The following is a 24,188-nucleotide window of genomic DNA, read 5'->3' as shown; positions in this document are numbered from 1 at the left end:
TTCGAGGAGCCAATGGAGGTGAAGGTTCTTCATTTCTTCCAGTCACAGGCGCCCTCATTATGTCATGTTTTAAATTTGACTATCGGAATAGCAACTGATTGTTTTTTTTTTTTTTTTTTTTTTAAATTTTTTTTTCAACGTTTTTAATTTATTTTTGGGACAGAGAGAGACAGAGCATGAACGGGGGAGGGGCAGAGAGAGAGGGAGACACAGAATCGGAAACAGGCTCCAGGCTCCAAGCCATCAGCCCAGAGCCCGACGCGGGGCTCGAACTCACGGACCGCGAGATCGTGACCTGGCTGAAGTCGGACGCTTAACCGACTGCGCCACCCAGGCGCCCCAGCAACTGATTGTTAAACTTGAGAACAGATGTTTTGTAGCTGGTCTGTGTATCGTCTGTATATTAAGGGCTAACTTTTTTTGTGAACTGGCGTAACTCCCTACACGTTCGTTCGGCAGACATTTATCGAGTCTTTATAAGTGCCAGGGATTGTGTTAGGTGCCGCATATGTGGAGAATTACTTGCGTATGAAGAGCAATGAAGTGTATTCTGTATGAACATAGTTTACATAGATTGTAGTTCAGTCTAGTTTTAGTTATTTATTAAATAAAGTTTGAATCCCCTACTATGTATTAGACCTTGATCTAGATATTGGGGATTAACGGTGAACTGAACAGTCAGGATCCTTTCTTCTATGTAGTAGGGGAGCCAGACAAGAAGAAAGTCAACAAAACAAACAAGAGAATTTCAGGTGGCGATGGTGTGAAGAAAACGGGATGAAGGGAAAGGTTTGTGCAGGTTGTTCTGTTTTAGCTCAGGTGCCTTTTAAGCCCAGGGGATGGTATGTGAATTGGGAAACCCTCCAGGCAGAGGGAACAGAAGGTTCAAAGGCAGGAGGGGTTGGTGTAGCCCAGGGACAGGCTTGATCAGGCTAAGCTGGCCTCCGGAGGCCTTCTTGGGGAGGCGTGGGGTGGGGGTTAGGTAACGGAGCGACAGACAGTATCGTATCCACTTTCAATTTTATAGTAAGAGTGCCTCTGTTTTATTTCGCTTTGTCTCATTTTTAATCAATTTATGAATCATCCTTAAATAGTAAAGATGTTGAATCGATTTTATTTCTATTACCTTTTCAGCTTTTTCCCCCTTTTCTCTTCCCTAGGCGGCTGGGGGTGGAGATGGGCAAAGTGCAGGTTTACCAGGAACCTAACAGAGGTGAGCTATCTCTCAGACATGCGTGTGATGTTGATCTTTTTGTGGAATGTGACGTTCTGGCTCTGTCCTTCATCCTCTGCTCTTAAAATAGTTGGACCCAGCGGCCAGTTATTTCCGCCTGCGGGAAGTCCAGCGGGCAAGGTGGCGAATACCAACTGGACGTAGACCATCTGGGGGCTTGAACTCCAGTTCTCAGACCTCATTCAGTAAAGACTGCAGACATGCACGCAGCTGGCCCACTGAATAGAAATCTAGCTCAGCAGTTGCGTGAATTTGTGTCCCCTTAGGTGGGATGAGAAAGCCCTGTGTGGCCACGGTATTAACTGCTTGCCATTCTTTATTCCCCATAAATTGCCGTTAGGAAATGCTTTTGTTAATTGATTTCCGTCATTACATAAACACCCCCACATTGTGCACTTGTTCACGTGTTACTTACTCTTTGTAATTTCTGTAGAAATGGTGGATATTTGAAATTATCCTAGCAGGAATGATGGACAGCTTACCAGGACCCGAGGGTCAGACGACTTATCCTTGGCGAGTTATTTAATTTTTTTAAACTGCGAATGATTTGTGCTGCTTTGAGGATTTAATGGGATAATTTGTGTGCCTTCGCACTTCTTGGTGCGTAGTAGGTGCTCGGGAAACACTGGTTCCCTGTCCTTTTCCACTGTGGGATTTTGGCAGTTACCTAAATATTGGGAGAACTTACGAGACGCTTTGATGAAAAGGCACAAATTTGTTTCCCCCCTATTTATTTCTACCATCACTGACTGCCACCTTTTTTCTGTCTCCCAAGATCCCCCATGTGGCTTCAGTAGGAAAAATGTGTAATTGAAGAAAATACGCAGGGAGAGTTTGGAGAAGGGTCTGCTGCTAAAGCAGATTGCGTGATGCCCTTTGTGTAGCCTGGAAGGGAGGGTTAGGGAGAGCTGGTGGTGGGAGTCTCGTCCCAGGAGGAAAGTTCGTCTGCCCTCTGGGTTCCTGCCTGAGGGTGGGGAGAATACTTGGTGTCTATCGGGAAGGAAGGCTGGAACTGATGTTTGTGGATTCCTCGCTGTTACCAGGGACTGAAGCCCTGTGTTCAGGGGTGATGTTAGGTACAAAGTCCCCAAGTCCCCGAAGTGACAGAGTCAGGATTCAAACCCAGCTCTCCCCGACCCTAAAGTTCATTTTCTTTCCTTGGTACTGTATATTCCTTTGTAAACACACATTCTGTTTTTTCCCAACATTTTTAACAAAAATGTTTGGACCTGTAAAAAAGTTAAGAGACTAGAGCTGTGAATATCCCACGTGTATGTCTGCCGTGGACTCAACAGCTTACATTTTGCGACATGAATATGAATGCGTGCAACCTTTTGAAAGTAAGTTGCAGGCATCAGGTCACTTAAGCTCTGAATGCTTGGCTGTGCCCCTCCCGAGGAAAAGGACTTTGTTCTGCATGAATACGTTGTCTGGTTTAAAGAAATAAATGACCATTCTCTAATTATGTAATATCTCGCCAATATTCAGATTTCCCTTGTTGTCCTGGAGAGCCTTTTATGGCTATTCGGTTTTTTTTTTTTTCCAAACCAGGATTCTTGGCTCAAGCAATGTGTTTTTTTTTTCACTGTTGTTTTTCTGTTTCTGTTTTTTTTTTTTTAATGTTATTTTTGAGAGAGAGAGAGAGAGAGAGCACATGAGCAGGGAGGAGCAGAGAGAAGGGGACAAAGGACCCACAGTGGGCTCCATGCTGACAGCAGCCAGCCGGATGTGGGGCGAGAACTCATGAGAGAACTCACGTGAGATCATGACCTGAGCTCAAAGTCGGATGCTCAACCGACTGAGTCACCCAGGCGCCCCTCAAGGGATGTGTTTTCTGTATCTCTTTAGTTTCTTCTCATCTAGGACATTTCTTTTCTTCGTGTGATACTTTGAAGAATGCCCCATTCTTCATTTGTTTAATTGTTTCCTTGTGGCCATTGACAAGATTTTTCGAGAGTAGGGATGTTAAACCTTCTTTGTCTTTATTCTTATAATGTTTTTGTAACACTTATTGCCAAATAAGTTAATTGTTGCTGCTTTTATGAATGAGTATGTAGTTTCCCATAGAGATACCCTGCTCAGCGTGGCTCAGTGCTCCCTGCCTGTATGGAAGTAAGAAGGGTAGATTACTTGGTCCAAGTGGGAAATGGAATTCTCTCAGTAGCACGAACTGTAACGTTGACATGTTTAAAAAGGGCGATTGATGCCAGTGTGTTCACTATCATTTACAGCACCAAAAGCCTTGTGAATGTTTTTAACAGTTCCGTTCTCCACATTTTGTGACACTGGGGATGAGGAAGATTTTTTTGTGCATTTTCAAAAATTTAAATTATGTGCCGTCTTCACCACCGCCTCTTTTTTTCCTTTTCCCGCCAGAAACAAGAGTACAGATTCAAGAATCCGTGAGGGGAAAGGATGTTTTCATCATACAGACTGTCTCAAAGTGAGTCCTTAGCCAACAGACACGGGGTCTCTCTGGGTTTCTTTCTGGGCAAGAGTGCTTGGAATCATAAGAGCTGACTAGACAGGAAGAAGTATGACCATTTTAAAATTGGTATGTTTTATTTTGCTAATTTTTCTGACATAACTGCTGACTTTTAGGTGTTCTTTCAGGGTTCTCGAAGGGTGAAAGTAGCCAGGTACTGGAGCGGAGGCTCTTAACGAGAATAGGGCCGATGACGTTGCCCCTCAGTAGCCGGAATCTTATACAGCTTGCCGGGAAGCTCTTCTGGTTCCCCTAAAAAAGGCAGGGGGAGAGGGGTTTACTTACTTGGGCTTCTTAAAGCTTTGACTGCAGGTCATTGAAAAATCACCACTTATTATCATGTAGATTAAATGAGCTGAGAAGGTAAAATAATGTATTGAAGGGTGTATTCCTGTGTGGTGTGTGACATTTGACATACGTATGTGTGTGTTTGGAAAGTTGTCGAGGCCACAGATGTGTAAGGTGGGTGTGGAGGAGTCTGTGCGGCAAGGTTCTCTGCACCGTTTTTTTATCAAATGCCGCACTGTCCATGGACGCCTCCGAATGCCTCTGTGTATGAAAGTTCTTCACCTCAAAGTGGCTTTTAATAATGTCTGAAAATCAGTTCATATAGCGTGTACCATTTTTTGAGCTTAGAGATGCTAAATTTTGCTGCATGTTAGATTTGTGTTTACATGTGTAAAAAATACCAAAGAAAGCCTGGTCTCGGGAGAATTTAGCCTCGCAACACACATACTTCCACCGAATGTTGAACATCTATCCTGGTCCTTGGTTCATCGGGATGAAGTCTCGTAGTCCCCTGGCTCCTCTGGGAAGAACAGTTGACGGGGACCTGTCGTAGCGTCCCATGCCTTCCTGGGAGCATGTGTGCCGTGGAGAAGGGCGGGGGCCGCTTGTTTCGATCCCTCTGCCACGTAGCGTCCTCGGCAGACCTGGGCGGGGCTGGGGGCACTGAGTTCTTGTCGCCTTTCTGCCTGGCATGCTGAAGGGCCAGGGTGCTGGTGGAGAACTCCCTTGTGGGCACCCCTTGCCCTTCACCTTCCGGCATCGGGGTGGGGAAAGCACAGAGCACAGGACGACTTCCGTCGCTTCTGGCTCCTGCGTGTCTGGGTGCTGTTACCTCCTCAGAGACACGTGTGACTCCATTTTGGAGAAGTGCACGGAAGTGTTTGCGTCACACGGGAGAAGTGGGCATGGAAAGCCAAATCGGACTTAGAATTCAGGGCTTCAGAGGGGGACTCGTGTAGTCCTTCCCGTTTCCAGGTCCTTGCATTCCTTTCCTGTGTTTTGGTTTATTTCAACACTTATCATTTTGCCCCCCGCCTTTTTTTAGTTTCTTCCTGTAGTGAAACCCACCTGCTCGTCTCATCCTGCATCGTTCCGAGATGCGCCGTAGGCTTGTGCGAGCTCTGCGTTCTTAGTCTTGCCAGGTTGCCGGAAGCCTGGCCGTTGTGGTCTTTGCCAGATAGTTAACGTTGAGATCTGATGTCGTCAGTACATCTTCTGTTTCATTTTAGTACAGGCTAATGGTGGGCACTAAAGTATTAGAAAAATTTTAAATGGAGGCAATGCTGTCCAGTAGCTCAACTTCTGCAGTCACTCAGACAAGTTCATGATCAGAGGTTAGCGCTGGCCAGCCTGTCAGCAGTTCACAGGAGACAAGTGCTCCCGCATGCATGATTCGGGTCCCTTGGTGTAACTCTGTACTCCCTGTCGGGTCCTCTCCTCCTACTCTTTCACTTTCGGGGGTGGGGGGGTTGGGGGTGTGTGACCTTGAGTGTCCGGCATCTAGAAAGCCATGAAACTCGATGAGGAGCCCAGCGGATGAGGCGAGGTCGCAGGAGAGGGCAAATGAATGGGCATTAGGCAGGAAGGTAGGGAGAGGAGAACCGGCACGGGAAGCCAAGTGGGGCAGCACAGGAGGAAGTCCTAGAAGCCAAGTGGGTCAAGCAGGGTGAGCAGCCCGGGGAGTTGAGGTGAGAGGAGGAGGAGAATTGACCTTGGATCTAGCTGCGTGGAGGTCGTTGATGACCTGGATTGGAACGTGTTGGGAGAGAGTGAGTGGAGATGAGCTGATGATAGCAGTGTAGACAGCTCCCTTGAGACATATACACGGGACCAAAGAAGTTCGGGGGCAGTGGGAAAAATGGCCACTAGTTGTTTTTTTTAATTTTTTTTTTAATGTTTATTTATTTTTGAGATAGAGGGAGACAGCGCGCGAGTGGGGGAGGGGCAGAGAGAGAGGGAGACACAGAATCCGAAACAGGCTCCAGGCTCCGAGCTGTCAGCATAGAGCCCGACGTGGGGCTCGAACCCACGAATCGTGAGATCATCACCTAAGCTGAAGTCGGATGCTGACCCGACTGAGCCACTCAGGCGCCCCACTGGTTGTTTTTAATGTGACAACAGAATGTTTATAGTCCGATGGGTATAGTCTGGTCGGGGGGGGGGGGGGGGCATACCAAACTGATGATGGAGGCAAGAGAGGGAGGATCACTGGAGTCCTGTGGAGGAGGGGTGGTTAGTGGGCCATCTGGAGGGCTCATTTCAGAGTAACTTTGGTGTGGAAAGTGTGTCTCTGACTGAGGGCGGAGGGCGGGCAGACCTGTAGGTGCAGATACGTGTGTCGGTGGGAGCCCATGGAAGCTCGCTCTTCTGACTGCTATTTTTAGGAAGAAAGGAAGTAGTGTCATGGGCTGGGAGGGAATGTGGGACCTGTTGGTTCCTCTTCTGCGTCTCGAGCCTTGAGACTTGGTAGAGACAGAAGTAGCACACTGCTGACATCTTGTTGGAACAGGCGTCTCACGTTCCTTGCTGGGACTCTCCCTCTCCCTCTCCCTCTCCCTCCTCCCTCTCCCTCCTCCCTCCTCCCTCTCCCTCCTCCCTCTCCCTCCTCCCTCTCCCTCCTCCCTCTCCCTCCTCCCTCTCCCTCCTCCCTCTCCCTCCTCCCTCTCCCTCCTCCCTCTCCCTCCTCCCTCTCCCTCCCTCTCCCTCCCTCTCCCTCTCCCTCTCCCTCTCCCTCTCCCTCTCCCTCTCCCTCCCTCCCCCTCCCCCTCCCCCTCCTCTCTCCCTCTCTCCCTCTCTCTCCCTCTCTCCCTCTCTCTCCCTCTCTCCCTCTCTCCCCCTCTCCCCCTCTCTCCCTCTCTCCCTTCCCCCGTCCCTCCCTTCTCTCTCGGAACACAGGGATGTAAACACCACCATCATGGAGCTCCTGATTATGGTGTACGCGTGTAAGACCTCCTGTGCCAAAAGCATCATCGGCGTGATTCCCTACTTTCCTTACAGCAAACAGTGCAAGATGAGAAAAAGAGGCTCCATTGTTTCTAAACTGTTGGCTTCGATGATGTGCAAAGCGGGTAAGAATGGCAGATATTTGATGCTTAGCGGGACCCGGGAAGTTTATTTTTACCTTAGAAATTGTAAAGCCTTGTTTTAACTAAATGCGAATGCTAAACAGAGCGAAAGACTTTTTCTTGTTTTTTAACGTGTTTTATTTATTTTTGAGAGAGACCAAGTACAAGTTGGGGAGGGGCAGAGGGAGAGGGAGACGCAGAATCTGAAGTAGCCTCCAAGCTCTAGCTGTCAGTACAGAGCCCCATGCGGGGCCTGAGCCCATGGACCGTAAGATCACGAGCTGAGCTGAAGTCAGATGCTTAACTGACTGAGCCACCCAGCGCCCCAGGAAGACCGTTTTTAAAGACAGCTTATGTATAACGAGAAAGCAGTGCAGAGAATTCTCTCCTGTTCCCAACTCCCTGAAACACACAATTAAGGAGAATGACTTATTTTTTCCTAATTTCTTTGTTTAAAAAATGACACTGAAGCAACAAATTACACTCACATTTAAGTCATTTTTGAAGGGGAAAAGGCATTTGGAACCGAGCATTTTAACAGCAACAACTTCCTTTAGCCTCTTCGCAGCACACATTGGCATATTTTGCAAACCATATGTGGTAATTTGTGTTGCGCCTTTTCAGGTAGCCTAATTGTCTCCCCCTTGTTTCTGAATAACCTTCAGAGTTGTGCACATGCCTGTGTGGGCACGTGCATGCGTGTGTATGATTGTAGAAGCCACATATCCTGGAGCACTGGCACAGAGAGGGAAGGATTAAAATATTCCCACATCACTGCGTTTGAACACAGTCACTTACTATGGAATAAATTTTCTACTGTAGCATTCCAGAGAAGGCAAAGAAACAAACAAAACACACCATAACTTGGTGAAACTTGAACCCCAGCAACTTCAGTGTTACAACCTATTGAAAAGTCAGTTTTCAGAGTTTTCAAAGCTGGCTGAAGGGAGCAGGCTGGCTCACTGAGCCTTGCGAAAAGATGCTTGTCTTCTCTTCTGGCCTTGATCCTGGATGGGCCACCAGGTTGACTTTCCTGGTTTTTGGGTCAAGTTTGGCTTTTAAAACTTTTCCAATTAGATTTTCCTTCTACTTTTATTTTCTTTCTTTTTTTTTTTTTTTAATTTTTAAAATGTTTGTTAATTTTTGAGAGAGACAGAGCGCAAGCAGGGGAGGGGCAGAGAGAGGGAGACACAGAATCGAAAGCAGGCTCCAGGCTCTGAGCTGTCAGCACAGAGCACGACGCGGGGCTTGAACTCACAAACCGTGATACCATGACCTGAGCTGAAGTTGGACGCTTAACTGACTGAGCCACCCAGGTGCCCCTCCTTATACTTTTCTGATGATCATTTCAAGTATGATGATCATTTTGAAGAGCCAGTGGAGGTGAAGGTTCTTCATTTCTTCTAGTTACAGGCCTGTGCAGTTTGTCTTAAGATCTTAAGACAATATTTGTCTTAATATGGCTTTGCTGTACCTATTAAGGAAACTTCAAGGAGATGTAACTTGCTCTAATACAATTATAAGAGACCTTTCTTCGTTACTATTACCTTTGCTGTTTTAAGACTATAAATTGATGTGAAAATCATGTATCTCTGTGTAAGAAAACCACCCAGTCTTTCCCTTCTGAGTGGGGAAAAAGCCAGTTCCCCTCCTGTGTATCTCTTGTACTACTCACGCAGAAGATGTCACTTTTGGTCACCAGATGTGTAGAGGTTTTTCCCTACACTTAGCAATTCTCCATGACATCAGCTGGGTATCCTACGGTTTTTGTTTTTTGTTTTTTGTTTTTAATGTTTATTACTTTTGAGAAAGAGAGAGAGAGTGTGAGCGGGGGAGGGGCAGAAAGAGAGGGGGACAGAGGATCTGAAGCAGACTCCGTGCTGACAGCAGAGAGCCCAGTGTGGGGTTGGAACTCACAAACCATGAGATCATGACCTGAGCCGAAGTCAGATGCTTAACTGACTGAGCCACCCAGACGCCTCTGGGTATCCTACAATCTAACTGAATTCTGACACTGTCTACCTGGAGGTAGACACCTGTGCTTCTGACCAATCTGCTCTGAATCAGAAGCTCCCAGGACCCATCCTCAGATTTGATTATTTGCGGGAGCAACTTACAGAACTCGGGAAAACTGCCCACTTACTGTTTGCCACTTGATTGGAAAAGCGTAAGATAAAGAATACAGGCGATCATCCTGCTGGAGGGGATGCGAGGCCCCACATGTGGGGAGGGCTGCGGAGCCCATGACCTCTGCCAGCACCTCCACCTGTTCACCTACCTGACAGCTGCCCGAAACCTCTGCTTCCTCGTGCCTGCTCCATTTCCGGCCCCTTCCCCTGCCTCTGGAGAATGGAGGTGGGGATGGGGTGAAGGCTGAAAATTCCAAGCTCCAAGAGCCCACCAAGAGTCACCTCATTAGGGGGCACCTGAGTAGCTCAGTAGGGAGACTTCAGCTCAGGTCATGATCTCAATGGTTTGTGGGTTCGAGCCCCACATCGGGCCCTGTGCCGACAGCTCAGAGCCTGGATGGAGCCTGCTTTGGATTCTGTGTCTCCCTCCCTCTCTGCCCCTCACCCACTCATACCCTGTCTCTCTCTGTCTCTCTCTCTCAAAAATAAATAAACATTAAAAAAAAATTGAAAAAAAACCAAAAGTCACCTCATTAGAACAGAAGGTGCTCCTAGCGCTCTTTTCTCTTAGGAATGTACCAGGGTTTTAGGAGCTCTGTGTTAGGGACAGGGGTCAGAGACCACTATATGTTTTCTGTTCTCTCACAGTGTCATTGAATTAAAAAACCTGAGAGAGAGAGACTCTGAGTCTTTTTGATTAGAGAGCAGTTTTTTAAATGCTATTATATATAGTATGTATATATGCTTATTTCATGCAATACAGCTGGTTATTTAGCTCTTCATATGTTTGTGTCTGCTTTGTTTCCAAAGGTCTAACTCATCTTATTACTATGGATTTGCACCAGAAGGAAATTCAAGGCTTCTTCAACATTCCTGTTGATAATTTAAGAGCATCTCCCTTTTTACTGCAGTATATTCAAGAAGAGGTGGGCTAGCTCATACTTCTGTATTTTAACATTCTGTTTAAGGTTGAAAAGATGCATTTCCATTTCCTTGGGCCACCTGTCAAGGATTAAAACTTGGTGTATTCTGCTTAAAGCACGATTTACTTTATAAATGTAATTCAGTGTATTTTAAAATTCTTTTTTTTTTTTTTTTTGTTAAAGTTTATTTATTTTTGAGAGAGAGCGTGAGTGGGAAAGGGGCAGAGAGAGAGGGAGAGAGAATCCAAAGCAGGCTCGACACTGTCGGCACAGAGCCTGACACGGGGCTCGATCCCATGAACTATGAGATCGTGACCAGAGCCAAAATTGAGAGTTGGACGCTTCACTGACTGAGCCAACCCAGGTGCCCCTGTGTTTTCAAATTTTTAATCTGCAGTTTGTTTCTTTTGTGAAGCTCTTTAAATTGTGTTTTCTTTTGGACCTCAGGTACCTAGAATTGAACTAGTTGTGATCATGGTCAACTAACTGTCGTCATTGGTCCACACGTGCACCTGGCCCTCATTTGTGTTTCCATCGCTCTGCCTGTCTCTCTGTCCATCTGTCTGTAGTGGTCACCGGCCGTGATCCTCCCGCGTAGGAAGAAAACTAGATCCGTCATAACTGACATCCACTCATGTGGTCCTTTTCTGTCACATCCCCCTGCCTCCTCCTGCCCAAGGGAGCCACTATCCTGAGTCTTGCTTCATCGTTTTCTTGACTTCCTTTGTAGATGGTCTTATCGCATATGTACATACACATACAGGTATTATTCAAAGACAAAAACAATACACTTTTTTAAGTTTATAAAGAGTCAGATTGTGTGATTTGGGGGCAGTTTTCACTTGCTGTTACGTTAGTAAGACTCATCCATGTTATGTGTCACGGTGCATCCATTTTGACTGTTGAGAAATAGTCACTGTGCAGCCTTGTCACAGTTTACTCATAGGTTTTTGCTCTTGTGATTGTGTCCTGTGAACACTCTTGTAGGTGTCTCCTGTGGTGTGCAAGCAAGTGTATCGTGATTCTATATTCATCTCTAGATGGCATGGTCTGTGTTTAATTTTTCCCAAAGCAGTTACACCTTTCCGTTCTGACCAGCAGTGAGTCAGGTAGTCTGTGGATCCATCTTTGTTTCAATACTTACATTACCAGAGTTTAAAACTTTTGCCTGTTGAATGGCTGTGGCCTGGTGTGTTGCTGTCACGTCGATGGATATATCTCTGATGATGTAAGAAATCGAGCGTCTCTTCGTAGATTTCCTTTTCTGTGAAAAGGTGCTTAATGCCTTTTGTTTGTGTGTTTCCTCAGTGGTTTTGTGTGTTTCTTTCTGTGCCACAGGCATCCTTTTTTAATTCTTGATTGTAGCCATTGGTTAGTATTTGTTTCACATATATCTGTTTGTAACCTGTAGTTTTCTTTAGGGAGTCTACATAACCAGACATGTTCAGATTTTTTTTTTTCATTGAGGTAAAATTCACATAACATAAAATTAACCACTTTAGGGGCACCTGGGTGGCTCAGTCGGTTAAGTGACTTTTAAAAAAAAAAAAAAAATTTTTTTTTACGATTATTTGTTTTTGAGAGACAGAACACGAGCCGGGGAGGGGCAGAGAGAGAGAAGAAGACATAGACTTGGAAGCAGGCTCCAGGCTCTGAGCTGTCAGCGCAGAGCCCAGTGCGGGGCTTGAACTCACGAACTGTGAGATCATGACCTGAACTCAAGTCAGATGTTTAACTGACTGAGCCACCCAGGCGGCGTCCCAAGGGTCTGACTCTCAATGTTGGTTCAGGTCATGATCTCATGGTTTGGGAGATCTAGCCCCAAGTTGGGTTCTGCGCTGATAGCTCAGAGCCTGCTTGGGATTTTGTCTCTCCCTCTCTCTCTCTGCCTCTCCCCTGCTCACACATTGCACATGCATGCTCGCTCGCTCTCTCTCTCTCTCTGTCTCTCTCAAAATAAATAAACTTTAAAAAAAAATGAAGTACTCTACAGGAGCTCACTGTTTAAAAGGACTTCTGTTCTTTTTGCCTTTTACAGCGTGCTTGTTTTAGTTGACCATATCTTACCGAATCGAAGATGCCATCAGCTAAGCTTTACATTATTTAGGTCATCAGGAAGGAAGGAAACACTGTGGATTAGCTGTGTGACACAGTGCCTTTGTGTCCCTCAGTGATCCTGTTCTGCAAGGCTGATGCTGACATTTTCCGATCTGACAGCTCACATATTTCTCTCTTGAGCCGTCACTGGAATTGAAGCCCTTTCTGCCAGAGTTGGAAGGAAAGTCCCGATAATTGGATGCTCATGGCCTTGAAGCTTTGGGCCTCTCTCCTGGGAGTTTGGCAGGTTCTTCTTCCTTCAGTCGCGGTGTGGTGTGCGTGTTAGGTGTCCTTTGAGATTCAGTCCTTTCCAGCTTCACTGGCAGTGCACAGCCTTCCTTTGTTAGGTCCCACAGAGCATTCCATTATCGCCTTATGGGAAGATACTCACTTGCAGTCATTCCTCCAGCGATGACTGCTTGAGCCACGAATGTGAAATCTACACCCTGCTGTCTACGTGCTGTGTCTTTCTGCATGCACTGTCGCTGTTCGTTTTAATGCCGAATCATAGGGAACTCTTGCTGGAGACGTTTTAAATGGCAGTCAAACCCGGCCCGTATAGAACCAGCAGTGCCTGTGGCTTGTTTGAAATGAATGCCATGGCCTTCTTCACATGTGTGAAGGGCTGGAAAAGCACATCACAGCTGCTGTGGGGCCGACAGCAGCTGTAAGACACTACTGAGTTTAGGACATCCAAATCAGAGAGATACTAAAATATGACTGAAATTGGCTTGGGTATTGATTAAACACAATGCGGTATTTTAAAAAAATGACAAGGTATTACGGTGACAGTTCTAGAGATCATCGGTCTGCACCAGGATTCTTAAGGAAATGATGAAGAGGAGGGCCACAAGTATATTTCTCTGGTGTATGTAGAGATCCCATCCTATCTCATCAATTTTTAAATAGGAACTTCTAGAGTTATCTTGTTTCTTTTTTTTTTTTTTTTTTTTAATTTTTAATGTTTATTTTTGAGAGAGAGAGAAAGAAAGAGACAGAGTGAGAGTGGGGAAGGGGCAGGAAGAGGGAGACACAGAATCCAAAGCAGGCTCCAGGCTCAGCTGTCAGCACAGAGCCTGATGCGGGGCTTGAACGCACAAACCATGAGATCATGACCTGAGCCCAAGTTGGACGCTTAACCGACTGAGCCATCCAGGTGCCCCTGGAGTTATCCTGTTTCTGATTCTTGAGTTGCATCCCTCCTCCCCCTGACCTCCCACCCGACCCCAGTGTTCTTCTTAGTGTCTTTGAATCCAGCCACTCTCTTTACAGAAATGAGATATGGCAGGGGATGAGAAATCAGGACAGGATAGGGGTGTATAGCAAGGGAGTATGAGGGTGTAGGGCAGTTTGATTCTTTGTGGTTCCACAGTGGCCCTGGATGTTGTTTTCCCTTAGTGGTTCAGGAGAAAATTACTTCAGAGTTTGGAAGCTGGAAACTGGATATGGGGTATGTTTTCCCTTCTGCCTGATAGAGTCATTTTCTTCTAAAGTGAAAAATGAAACTTTATGTTGACAGTGGCAGTGACAGGGACATGCATGTGTGTATATAGTAATTCTGACCATACTGGTCAGGCCCCAGCTTCCCTGGGCCACCAGCCTGGTCCTTGGCCCCTCTGCAGGGGTAGCCCTTGTTGCCAGCTTGCTTTGTGCCCTGTGTCCTCCCAGACTTCTCTGTATTCGCCTCCTTGTCTATATACATAGTTACAGATGTTGATTTGTGGGTGCTTTTTTGGAAAAAAACAAAGAACAGAAAACAGTTAACATATTGTTTGCCTTGTTCTGCAACTTGTTCTTTCCATTGCTACGCTGGTGTCTGGAGGTCTTGCCATGCTAAGATTCATAATTGCTACATCGTAGTTCTGAGTTTAGATCAGTGATGGCCAGTAGAACTTTCTGTGATTGTGAAAATGTTCTAGCCGCTGTCTAGTATGGTCGCCCGTGGTCGTTGCATGTGGCTAGTGTGACTGAGAACTGAATCATTTTCTTTGAGTTTAATTAAGATCAAATGGCTACGTGTTTAAGTGTTTAAAGCACAAGTTTAAATGAGCCACAGTTTTTTCAACCGTCCTCCTCTTGATTGGATAATAGGTTGTTTTAATTTTTCAACCTTTTTTTTTTTTTTAAAGGGCTGTGAATGTTTTATCTTCTTTTTTTTTAATGTTTATTTTTGAGAGAGAGAGAGAGAGAGCGTGCAAGTGGGGGAGGGTCAGAGAGATGGAGATAGAGAATCCAAAGCAGGCTCTGTGCTGTCAGCACAGAGCCTGACACAGGGCTTGAACCCACAAACCATGAGATCATGACCTGAGCTGAAGTTGGACACTAAACTAACTGAGCCACCCAGGTGCCCCGATTTTTCACTCTTTTAGAGGAAATATTTTACTTAAAAATTTATCGTTAAATAATGCTGCATTGGAAATTCTTGTACTTACCTTTCTGATTACTTACATGTTTTTTTGAAAAATATTGGGGAGTAGAATTGCTTGATAGAAAAGTAATCTACATTTTTAATGCTTTAGTAGATATTGCAAAAATCTCAATTTCCTGAAAAATTAATATTTGAATATCATGAAAATTTAATATTTCAATATGATATCATGAAACTTGCAGTTCTCCGAAGGGGCTGTATTAATTGATACTTTCACTAACAGTACATATGATAGTGTCTATTTCCCTGTGCACTTAGTTTTGCAAGCTTAATGACCAAAACAATGCTATATGATTTGAATTTTTCCCTTTCTTGAGTTTTAGCGTGAGTGTGCGTCCAGTGTGTTTTTGGGGCAGGCAGGAATTGCCCCCATGGTGTCTCATTTTTCTGCTGTGGTTTGGAAACTTCCGCATGATGTGTCTGGGGTAGATCTTTTTTCCTTTCATGTCACTAGATACTCCCTGGGTCTCTTTCATTCCCTGGGCATTTTTCCCCCCTATTATTTGAGTATCTCATCTCTTCTGTTTTCTCATTCTTTGCTTTGGGAACTGTTAGATGTTGAAAATTTTGGATCTAGTTTCTGTTGTTTCACTTTTTGTTATTTGGTCTTTTTCAAGTTTTGCATTGTTATATATAGTGTTGTGGGAAAATCCCTTGGCTTGAAGACCCAGGCTTGTTTATCTGTGTCCATTCTGCCACCGTAAAAGCCCGTTAGTGAGTTTCTTATTTCCACTGCCTAGGTTTCTTTTTGGTTCTTTTTCTTTCTTTTTAATTTTTTAAAAATGTTTATTCATTTTTTAGAGAGAGAGAGAGAGAGCGAGAGAGCGAGCGCGCGCGCACAAGCGGGGGAGGGGCAGAGAGAGAGTGGGAGACACAGAATCTGAAGCAGGCTCCAGGCTCTGAGCCATCAACCCAGAGCCCAACGCCAGGCTTGAACTCATGAACTGCGAGATCATGACCTAAGCTGAAGTCAGACACTTAACTGACTGAGCCACCCGGGCGCCCCTGGTTCTTTTTCTTAACAGCCAGTTCTTTAAGTGTACAGTTTCCTGTTGTAGCTCCTGGGGAGAAAATAGACCTGTTTTCGTTTCTTTCTTTTTTTTTTTTAAAGCAAACTTTACTCCCAACATGGGCTTGAACTCACAACCCTGAGATCAAGAGTCTCATGCTCTACCAACTGAGCCAGCCACGTACCCCCGAAATAGACCTGTTTTTATTAAAGAGTCCTTTCTTTTAAAGTCTCCTTTTATTTGCTTTATTAACTGTTTTCCTTCATTGTTACTTCTCCTCTTGGCTGGGCTTGCGCTGTTTGATGATATTTGGTGAGAGACAAGGAAGTCCATAAAACAGTTTAGGAAGACTTCCAGTGAAAGTAAGGAAAATACCCATGTGTATTTTTTGCTCCCTTACTCCTTGGTAGTGTTGGACGAATTAGGCTGCCCTATAAAGATACCCGACCCATGTGGTTATGCTGGGTGTTTCTGCATTAGAGCGTTCTTCAAATCAGTGTTCTGTTTATCTACTAAGTATTACTTAGTGCTTCCCGTGTACTAGGCATTGTACAAAGTGTTAGATGTTATTAATGCTTATATAGAAATTCATTGATATAGCATAGTTGTGAGAAAAAAAGTGAAGAGGGTATATTGAATGAAATAATACCATTTAACGAAGTGTCTGAATGTCAAGAACGTAATTTGAAACTACTGCTAGGATGAAGTCAGAAATAAATCACTGCACAGCTTAAAAAGAGTTCTGTCTTATAAACTCTCAGAAGTCGATAATGGGTATATCTTCAATTACAATCACTTCAAATGTTCCAACAGTAAAAGGCTGCAGAGTAGACTGATATTTTAGTTATTTTCTTAAGGGTTCTTCATATCTTTAAAAAACCCCACCATCCTGACTATCCTTTAACAAATTGGTTTCTTCAAAATGCCATGACTCAGATATGGGAGTCATTCGTATGGAGTGTACTAATTTGGAATGTGACAGTTGCCTTGGATTCAGGTTGGATGCATATCATCCTTGCACTGTGAAATTGCATGTAACGGGGATTCATGAGAGGAATTCCTGTTGACTTTATAAAAACGTTTTTATACCCCATTACAGTATTCACTGGCCCCTGGATATCAGCTAATCACTGATTAGCATTACTTTTTGTCTTAAGTCTGTGAGGCTCATACCTCCGTCATATTTTTTCCTAGGTAGTAGGAGTTTCTTCATTTTCCAAAGGGGAAATTTACTTTGAACTTTTTCTCTTTTTGGAAGACTTTTCATGTGACCAGATGACAGTTTTGAGTCTAGGAATGTTCCTTTTTATTGACTGTCAGGTGCTGGCGTGAACAGCCTCTGGAGTAATCCCTGACCTCTTAATCTGTCACAGATCCCGGACTACAGGAATGCAGTGATCGTGGCCAAATCTCCAGCCTCGGCCAAAAGGTAGGTGGGAGCTCATGACTACTCCTTGGGTCCATGTGGAGAATCACATCCCCAGTTGGATCCTGGACATTCTGGATTCTGTCTCAGCGGTTCCCTTAATTCTGTGGGCTTTTAATTTTTTTTTTTTAAGCTTATTTATTTTGAGAGGGAGAGTGAGTGCACGCGCACAAGCAGGGAGGGACAAGAGAGAGAGGGAGAGAGAGTTCCAAGCAGGCTTTGCACTGTCTGTGCAGAGCCTGATATAGGGCTCGAACTCACAAACTGTGAGATCATGTCCTGAGCTGAAGTCAAGAGTTGGATGCCTAACTGACTGAGCCCCCCAGGCACCCCTGTGGATTTTTAGTTTAGAAGATTGTCTGCTTGGGGCGCCTGGGTGGCGCAGTCGGTTAAGCGTCCGACTTCAGCCAGGTCACGATCTCGCGGTCCGCGAGTTTGAGCCCCGCGTCGGGCTCTGGGCTGATGGCTCGGAGCCTGGAGCCTGTTTCCGATTCTATGTCTCCCTCTCTCTCTGCCCCTCCCCCGTTCACGCTCTGTCTCTCTCTGTCCCAAAAATAAATAAAAAACGTTGAAAAAAAAAAAAAAAAAAGAAGATTGTCTGCTGGCTCCATTTTAAAAATGATGATGTATTTTCGTCTTTTTTTTTCAATCCCAATATGTGACCAGTAGTCAGAAACCTCCAGGTGTAGGGATGCCTGACCTAGTTCTTGATTGGCAGCCGCTCGTCGGTCTTCAGATCTGCCCTTTAAAATACCAGTGAATATACTTTGTGACTGTTCACTGCCTTTTATTAGAAGAACAGTAATTTATTAACAGAATTATATCCAGCCAAGAGGCCACTTACTGGTACATGTTAAAAGGTGACATTTTACTGAAAGGCCTACAAATAGGGCAGTGCTGAGGGTTCTGTGTAACCTGGAGTAACTGATGAATCAGTAATACAGGACTTAAAGAGGCTTGGGGTTGAGAGGATTTCCTACACCAGCGTTTCCAACAAAGTGGGAAAGGGAGAGAATAAAAGCAAATGTTGGAAGAAAGGCTTTTTCCTAAAAAAGCTCTTTTAAAATTGTGTCCCGGAATTATCCTGCCTTTGGTCACTGGATCCCTGTTAAGCCCTGTGGTGTGTAAGGAGGCCACAGGCACCTACCTCTGGCCTGGGCCCGCAGACCGTTGCTACTGAAGGATGAGGAGAGCTCGCGGACAATAAGCCGCTGGTTTCGAAGGTATTACGATAAGTAGTTTTCCGTGGTAAACGAGGAATGACATTGGGTCTATTAACAAGGTTGGCATTACTGCTAAAAACATGAAGTTGTGTCCAGTGCAGCCAGTGCTGTGTCCACACAGCGCTTCCGTTAAGAGTCTTTATCAGCAGAGTCTTGTCCATTTGATTAAGTTGGAGCCAACCGTGACTCGTCTTGGAACATAAGATCCCATTTTTCCAAGCATCGTGCTGGATCAGATTTAATTTAGTAATTTGTTTTTCTCTGATACACATGGTTTCAGTTGTCGTGAAGGTGAAAATCGTAGAACGTGGAACTGATCGTTTTAAAGTCTACAGTTCATTGGCAGTTAGCGCCCCCACAGTGTTGTGCAACGACCATCACTCTCTTGTTTCAGAACTTTCTCATCACTCCTGAAGGACACCCCGGACCCGTTAAGAAATCACTCTCCATTCCCTTCTCTCCCCAGCCCCTGGCAACCACTGATCTGCTTTCTGTCTCTGGATATGCCTCTTCTGGACATTTTATATAAATGGAATCGTACACTGGGTGGCCTTTTGCATCTGGTTTCTTTCACTTGACACAATGTTTTCGGGGTTCCTTCACGATGTCGCCTGTGTCAAGATCTCAATCCGTTTTATGGCTGACTACTCTTCCAGCCTGTTTAGCCATCCACGTATTGAGGGACGTTTGGGTTGTTGCCACTAGTGGCTGTTGTGAGTAGCACTGCCGCAAACATTTGTGTACCCGTTGCTGTGTGGACGCGTGGTTTCCTTTCTCCTGGATGGATACCTAGGATTGAAAGCGCTGGGCGTATGGTAATTCTAGGTTTACATTTTTTTTAAATGTTTCTTTATTTTTGAGAGCGAGAGTGTGAGCAGGGGCGGGGTGGAGAGAGGGAGACACCGCCAGGGCAGAGCCCAACCCGGGGCTCGGACTCACAAACTGTGAGATCATGACCTGAGCTGAAGTTGGATGTGCAACCCACTGAGCCCCCCAGGTGCCCCCTGTGTTTACCTTTTTGAGGGGCTGCCACACCATGTCACATTCTCACCAGGAACGTACGAGGATTCCAATCTCTCCACATCCCGACCGACGCTTATTTGCTGTTTCGTTACTGTTACAGCCATCCTGGTGGGTGTGAAGTGGTGTCTCGTTGTTTTGATTTGTACTTCCCTGGTGATGAATGATGTTGAACGTCTTTTCATGTGCTTCTTTGGAGAGATGTCTACTCAAGTCATTTGTACTTTTTTTTTTTTTTTTAAAGAGAGAGTGAGTATGAGCTAGGGGAGGGGCAGAGGGAGGGAGGGAGGGAGGAAGAGAGAGAGAATGAATCCTAAGCAAGCTTCATGCTCACTGCAGAGCCTGACGCGGGGCTCCATCCCACGACCCTGGGATCGCTACCTGAGTCAGAATCAAGAGTCAGATGTTCAACCGACTGAGCCAGCCAGGTGCCCCTTTTTGCACATTTTTTAACTGGGTGGTTTTTCTTTTTGTGGTTGAATTGTAGGAGTCCTTTATATATTCTGGAGACTAGATCCTTATCAGATACGTGGTTTGTAAATATTTTACCCCATTTTGCAGGTTGTCTTTTTCCGTCTTGATATGGTTCTTTGACGCACAGAAGTTTTTAATTTTATGGAGTCCGGTTTAGCATTATTGTTACTGCTTTTGCTTTTGGCATCGTATCTAAGCAGCCATTGCTAAACCCAGGGCATTAAGTTTTACTTAATGATTTCTCCCAATAGTGTAGTTTAAGCTCTTAGGTTTGGGTTGTCGATCGATTTTGAATTAATTTTTGTGTCTGCAGGGAGGTGTAGGTAGGGGTCCAGCTTCTTTCTTTTCCACGTGATTGTCTGGTTGTCTAGCACCATTTGTCAAAAAGACTGTTCTTTCCCCCCTTGAATGGCTTTGGCATTCTTGTCAAAAATCACTCGGCCATAGATGTTTGTGTGTATTTCTGGACTCTCAGATCTGTTCTGTTGACTGTATGTCAGCACCACACTGTTGTGGTTGCCGTGGCTTTGTAGGAAGAGTCGGATGAAGACACTCACAAGTGGGTCAGAGTGCGAGCACCGCTCCCTGGGAATCCTCTGCTGACACAGGTGGGGAGTGGCCCTGTTACCACTGACTGACGGGGCCCCATCTGACGCCACCTCACAGGGGAGGGGGAAGGGCACCTCTTTACTGCCGAGTCGGGGTGGAAGTCCAGGTGTCCCTCTGCACTGACACCCGGCGGGGCGCGGTGGGTGATGACCGCCCGGTGGGGATGAAGAGTGCCAGCCCCCTACTTGGCCGTCTCTTCAGCTACCCCGTTGGCGGGTTTGGGGCTCATCGTTATCGCCTGGCAAGGGAGGCGGTGCAGGCCCCCTGCTTGACCTAAACTCGTGTGGGCGAGTGGCATAGCTGGTTTTTCCTGGGGTGGCCGGGGGTAGGGTTAAAGTTTTCTGACGTGGGAGGCGGTCTCTCTCTTGGTCCTGTGGCTGGAGAAAGCAGGCTTTTGTCTGCGCTTCTTTGGTATGTGCCTCTTGGCATTTTGGGTCGCCCGCCTCTCCAGCTGCGAGTCTGGGATATGGGATAACGAGACAGAAAGACCAGAGGGCTCAGCACCTTGTTATCCCCGCAGTCCCGAGGTCCCCGGCCAGTCTGTGTCTCCTGTCCTCTTCAGAGGCTTCTTAGGTTTGTTTCATGTGTAACATCCGGGTTTTCAGTTCTGCTCCGTGGTGGGGGGCCTTCCATCTCGGCGGAGACCGGAGTAGCAGCAGTGTGTGTCGATCGGTTTTTTCCCACTAAATACCAAAAGAATATGATGAATTTTCATTTGACTCGCCCATATGGATAGGCTTTTGGTAACTTTTATAATACTCAGTTTACATCTAACTTCATGTGTTGATGGGATTTTATCATTGTAATAGATTCATTTATTTGGCATTTGTTGGTACAGTTGACTCTTGAGCAACACAGGTTTTAGCGGTGCCGCCCCCCCTGTGCTTCAGAATCCACGCATAACTTGGACTCCCCCAGGTCTTAACTACTGACAGATCACTGTTGACTAGAACCTCACTGATAGCGTAACCAGTCAACTAATACAAATTTTGTATGTTACGTGTAGCATACTGTATTCTTACAATAAAGTAAGCTACAGGAAAGAAAATGTTATTAAGAAAATCATGAGGAAGAGAATACATTTACAGTATTGCACTGTATGTATATAAAAAAAAATTGGCTATGAGTGGGCCCACGCAGTTCAAACCCATATTGTTCAAGGGTGGGCTGTACCACACTGAGTTTGTCATTTACCCATTCAGATGTTTATTGAGAAGCTATTGTGCCGGGTGGATGAGGCCCGAGAAGGTGCCCTCAGGGAGCTTAGGTTTAGCGGCAGATGTTTTAGCTGCTATTGTGGACTGAATGTTTGTGTCCCCCCAACATTCTTGAAATCCTCACCCCCACTGTGATGGTTTTAGGAGGGGAGGCCTTTGGGAGGTAATTAGGTCACGAAGGAGGAGCCGTCATGTATGGGCTTAGTGCCCTTAGGAGAAGAGACCAGTGCTGCAGGGGCCGTCTGTTCTCTGCCCCGCGAGGGCACAGCGAGAGACAGAGGCCGTGTGCAAACCGGGAAGCAGGCCCTCATCTTGGACCTGTAGCCTCCAGAACCGTGAGAAACACATTTCTGCTGTTTAAGCACCCCCGGTCTGTGGTATCCAGTTACAGCAGCTGGAACTAAGACGTCTGTGTTACCTCACTTGATCTTCTCTAGCTAGGAGGCCAGTGTCTTCTCTCTCTCTCTTTCTCTCTCTTTCTCTCTCTCTCTCTCTCAGACGAAGAAACACACCCAAGGGGCTGAAGAAGGCGATCCATGGTGATTGAACTGTGTATGTTCACTGGAAAGTAATGGCACCGCTAATCACTTCTCAGGGTGTTTTCCACATCAGTGATTATGGGATTTGGGTGTTGGCCAAATATGATTCAGGTGGACTTGCCCCTCCACTCGGTAGATATGTAAGTGCTACTTAGACTTTGAGAAAGGATACCAAAGTTGGAGATGTAACACTGAAGTCAGGACTGACCATAAAGCTAAAGCAATCGTGATTGTGTGTGATTGGGAAAAGATAGAAAAATAGCTCAGTGGAACAGAACAGAGTCCAGAAATAGACCTACGTGTATCTCGAATACTGATTTCCAGCAGAGGGGCAGAGGCAATTCTGAATGGAGAAAGGATAGTCCTTTGAACAAATGGTGTGGGAATGACTGGAAATTCATGTGCAAAATCATCAATTCTGAGCCATGTTTTACATCATATACAAACATCAACTAAAAATGAATCCCATACCTAAATGTAGAACCTAAAACTATAAAGCTCCCAGAGGAAAACATGGGAGAAAAATCTTTGTGACTTTGGTTGGACAAACATTTTTTTATTTTTTTATTATTTTTTTTTATTAAAAAAAAATTTTTTTTTTAACGTTTATTTATTTTTTGGACAGAGAGAGACAGAGCATGAACAGGGGAGGGGCAGAGAGAGAGGGAGACACAGAATCTGAAACAGGCTCCAGGCTCTGAGCTGTCAGCACAGAGCCCGATGCGGGGCTCGAACTCACGGAGCATGAGATCATGACCTGAGCCGAAGTCGGACGCTTAACCGACCGAGCCACCCAGGTGCCCCTGGACAAACATTTTTTAAATATGACACTAGAAGTCCGTTTTATAAGAAGAAAGTTGTCACATCATGTGTCATCAAAATTAAAACTACTCTTCCAAAGACTTTATGAAGAGAATGACAGAAGACACAGACAGAGTGGGAGGAAATATTGGGAAAGCCTGTATCTGATAAAGAATTTGTATTTAGAATGTGTAAAGAATTCCCAAAACCTATTAGGGAACTAACAACCCAACTGAAAAATTGGCAAAAGATGAACAGACCCTTTACCCCAAAGTATATATTCAAATGGCAGGTAAGCACGTGAAAATGTTCAGCACCATTTGTTATGAGGCCAGTCCAAACTGAGGCCACGGTGAGGCACCTGGACACGCCGTTAGCATGGGTAGCAGTTGAAGTGACTGACCACACTGAGTGGCAGAACTTGGAGGCACTGGAGCCCTCGTGCGCAGTTCGTGGGAATGTAAAATGGTATAACCACTTTGGAAAAGAGTTCGTTGTTGTGTTTTTAATTTTTTAATGTTTTTTTAGTTTTTAAGGGGGAGAGACAGAGACAGCACAACGTGGGGAGGGACAGAGAGAGAGAGAGGGAGACAGAATCCAAAGCAGGCTCCAGGCTCTGAGCTGTCAGCACAGAGCCGACATGGGGCTTGAACCCATGAACTGTGAGATCATGATCTGAGCTAAAGTTGGACGCTTAACCATCTGAGCCACCCAGGTGCCTCACGGTTGTTTTTTTAGAGAGCTAAATATATGCCTGTCCTATGATCCAGCCATTCTACGCCTAGGTATTTACCCTGGAGAAAAGAAAACATAAGTCCATGCAGAGATTTGTACACGAATATTCAAAGCAGTTTTGTAATGGTTCAAAACTGGAAACAATGCAGAAGTTCAAGTGAATGGGGAAACTGATAGACCCAAACAACAGATTGTGGCAGTGTAAGGGGGTGACTTTGGTGTCCCATGTAAAATGGATGGATCTCCAACATGTTATCCTTAGTGAACGAAGAAAGACAAAAAAAAAAAAAAAAAAAAAAAAGATACTCTGATTCTACTCACAGAATTCTAGAAAAGGGAAAACTATGCTGACAGAGAACAAACTATTGGTTTGCCTGGTGCCGGAGGGAGAAATTACAGAGGGGCACCAGGACGTGTCTGGCAGTGAGACAGATTTTCCTGGTCTTCGTTGTGCTGATGGTGGCACGGATGTGTACGCACATCAG

At 45.4% G+C, this 24,188-nt stretch overlaps 1 protein-coding gene across 2 annotated transcripts in view; it reads left to right on the top strand.

Moving 5' to 3' along the window:
- PRPSAP2 (phosphoribosyl pyrophosphate synthetase associated protein 2) overlaps window positions 1-24,188 on the top strand; it is a 47,030-nt gene that overhangs the window by 5,973 nt on the left and 16,869 nt on the right. For both annotated transcript variants that reach the window (XM_058702524.1, XM_058702523.1), the window contains 5 exons: window positions 1,161-1,213; window positions 3,611-3,677; window positions 6,903-7,075; window positions 10,012-10,127; window positions 17,033-17,088. In XM_058702524.1, the coding sequence (XP_058558507.1) occupies window positions 1,161-1,213; window positions 3,611-3,677; window positions 6,903-7,075; window positions 10,012-10,127; window positions 17,033-17,088 (465 nt within the window). The remainder of the gene's footprint in view (window positions 1-1,160; window positions 1,214-3,610; window positions 3,678-6,902; window positions 7,076-10,011; window positions 10,128-17,032; window positions 17,089-24,188) is intronic.

Source organism: Neofelis nebulosa, chromosome 16 (genome assembly GCF_028018385.1).
Source record: "Neofelis nebulosa isolate mNeoNeb1 chromosome 16, mNeoNeb1.pri, whole genome shotgun sequence".
NCBI lineage: Eukaryota > Metazoa > Chordata > Mammalia > Carnivora > Felidae > Neofelis > Neofelis nebulosa.
This window is presented reverse-complemented; position numbering and strand designations above follow the sequence as displayed.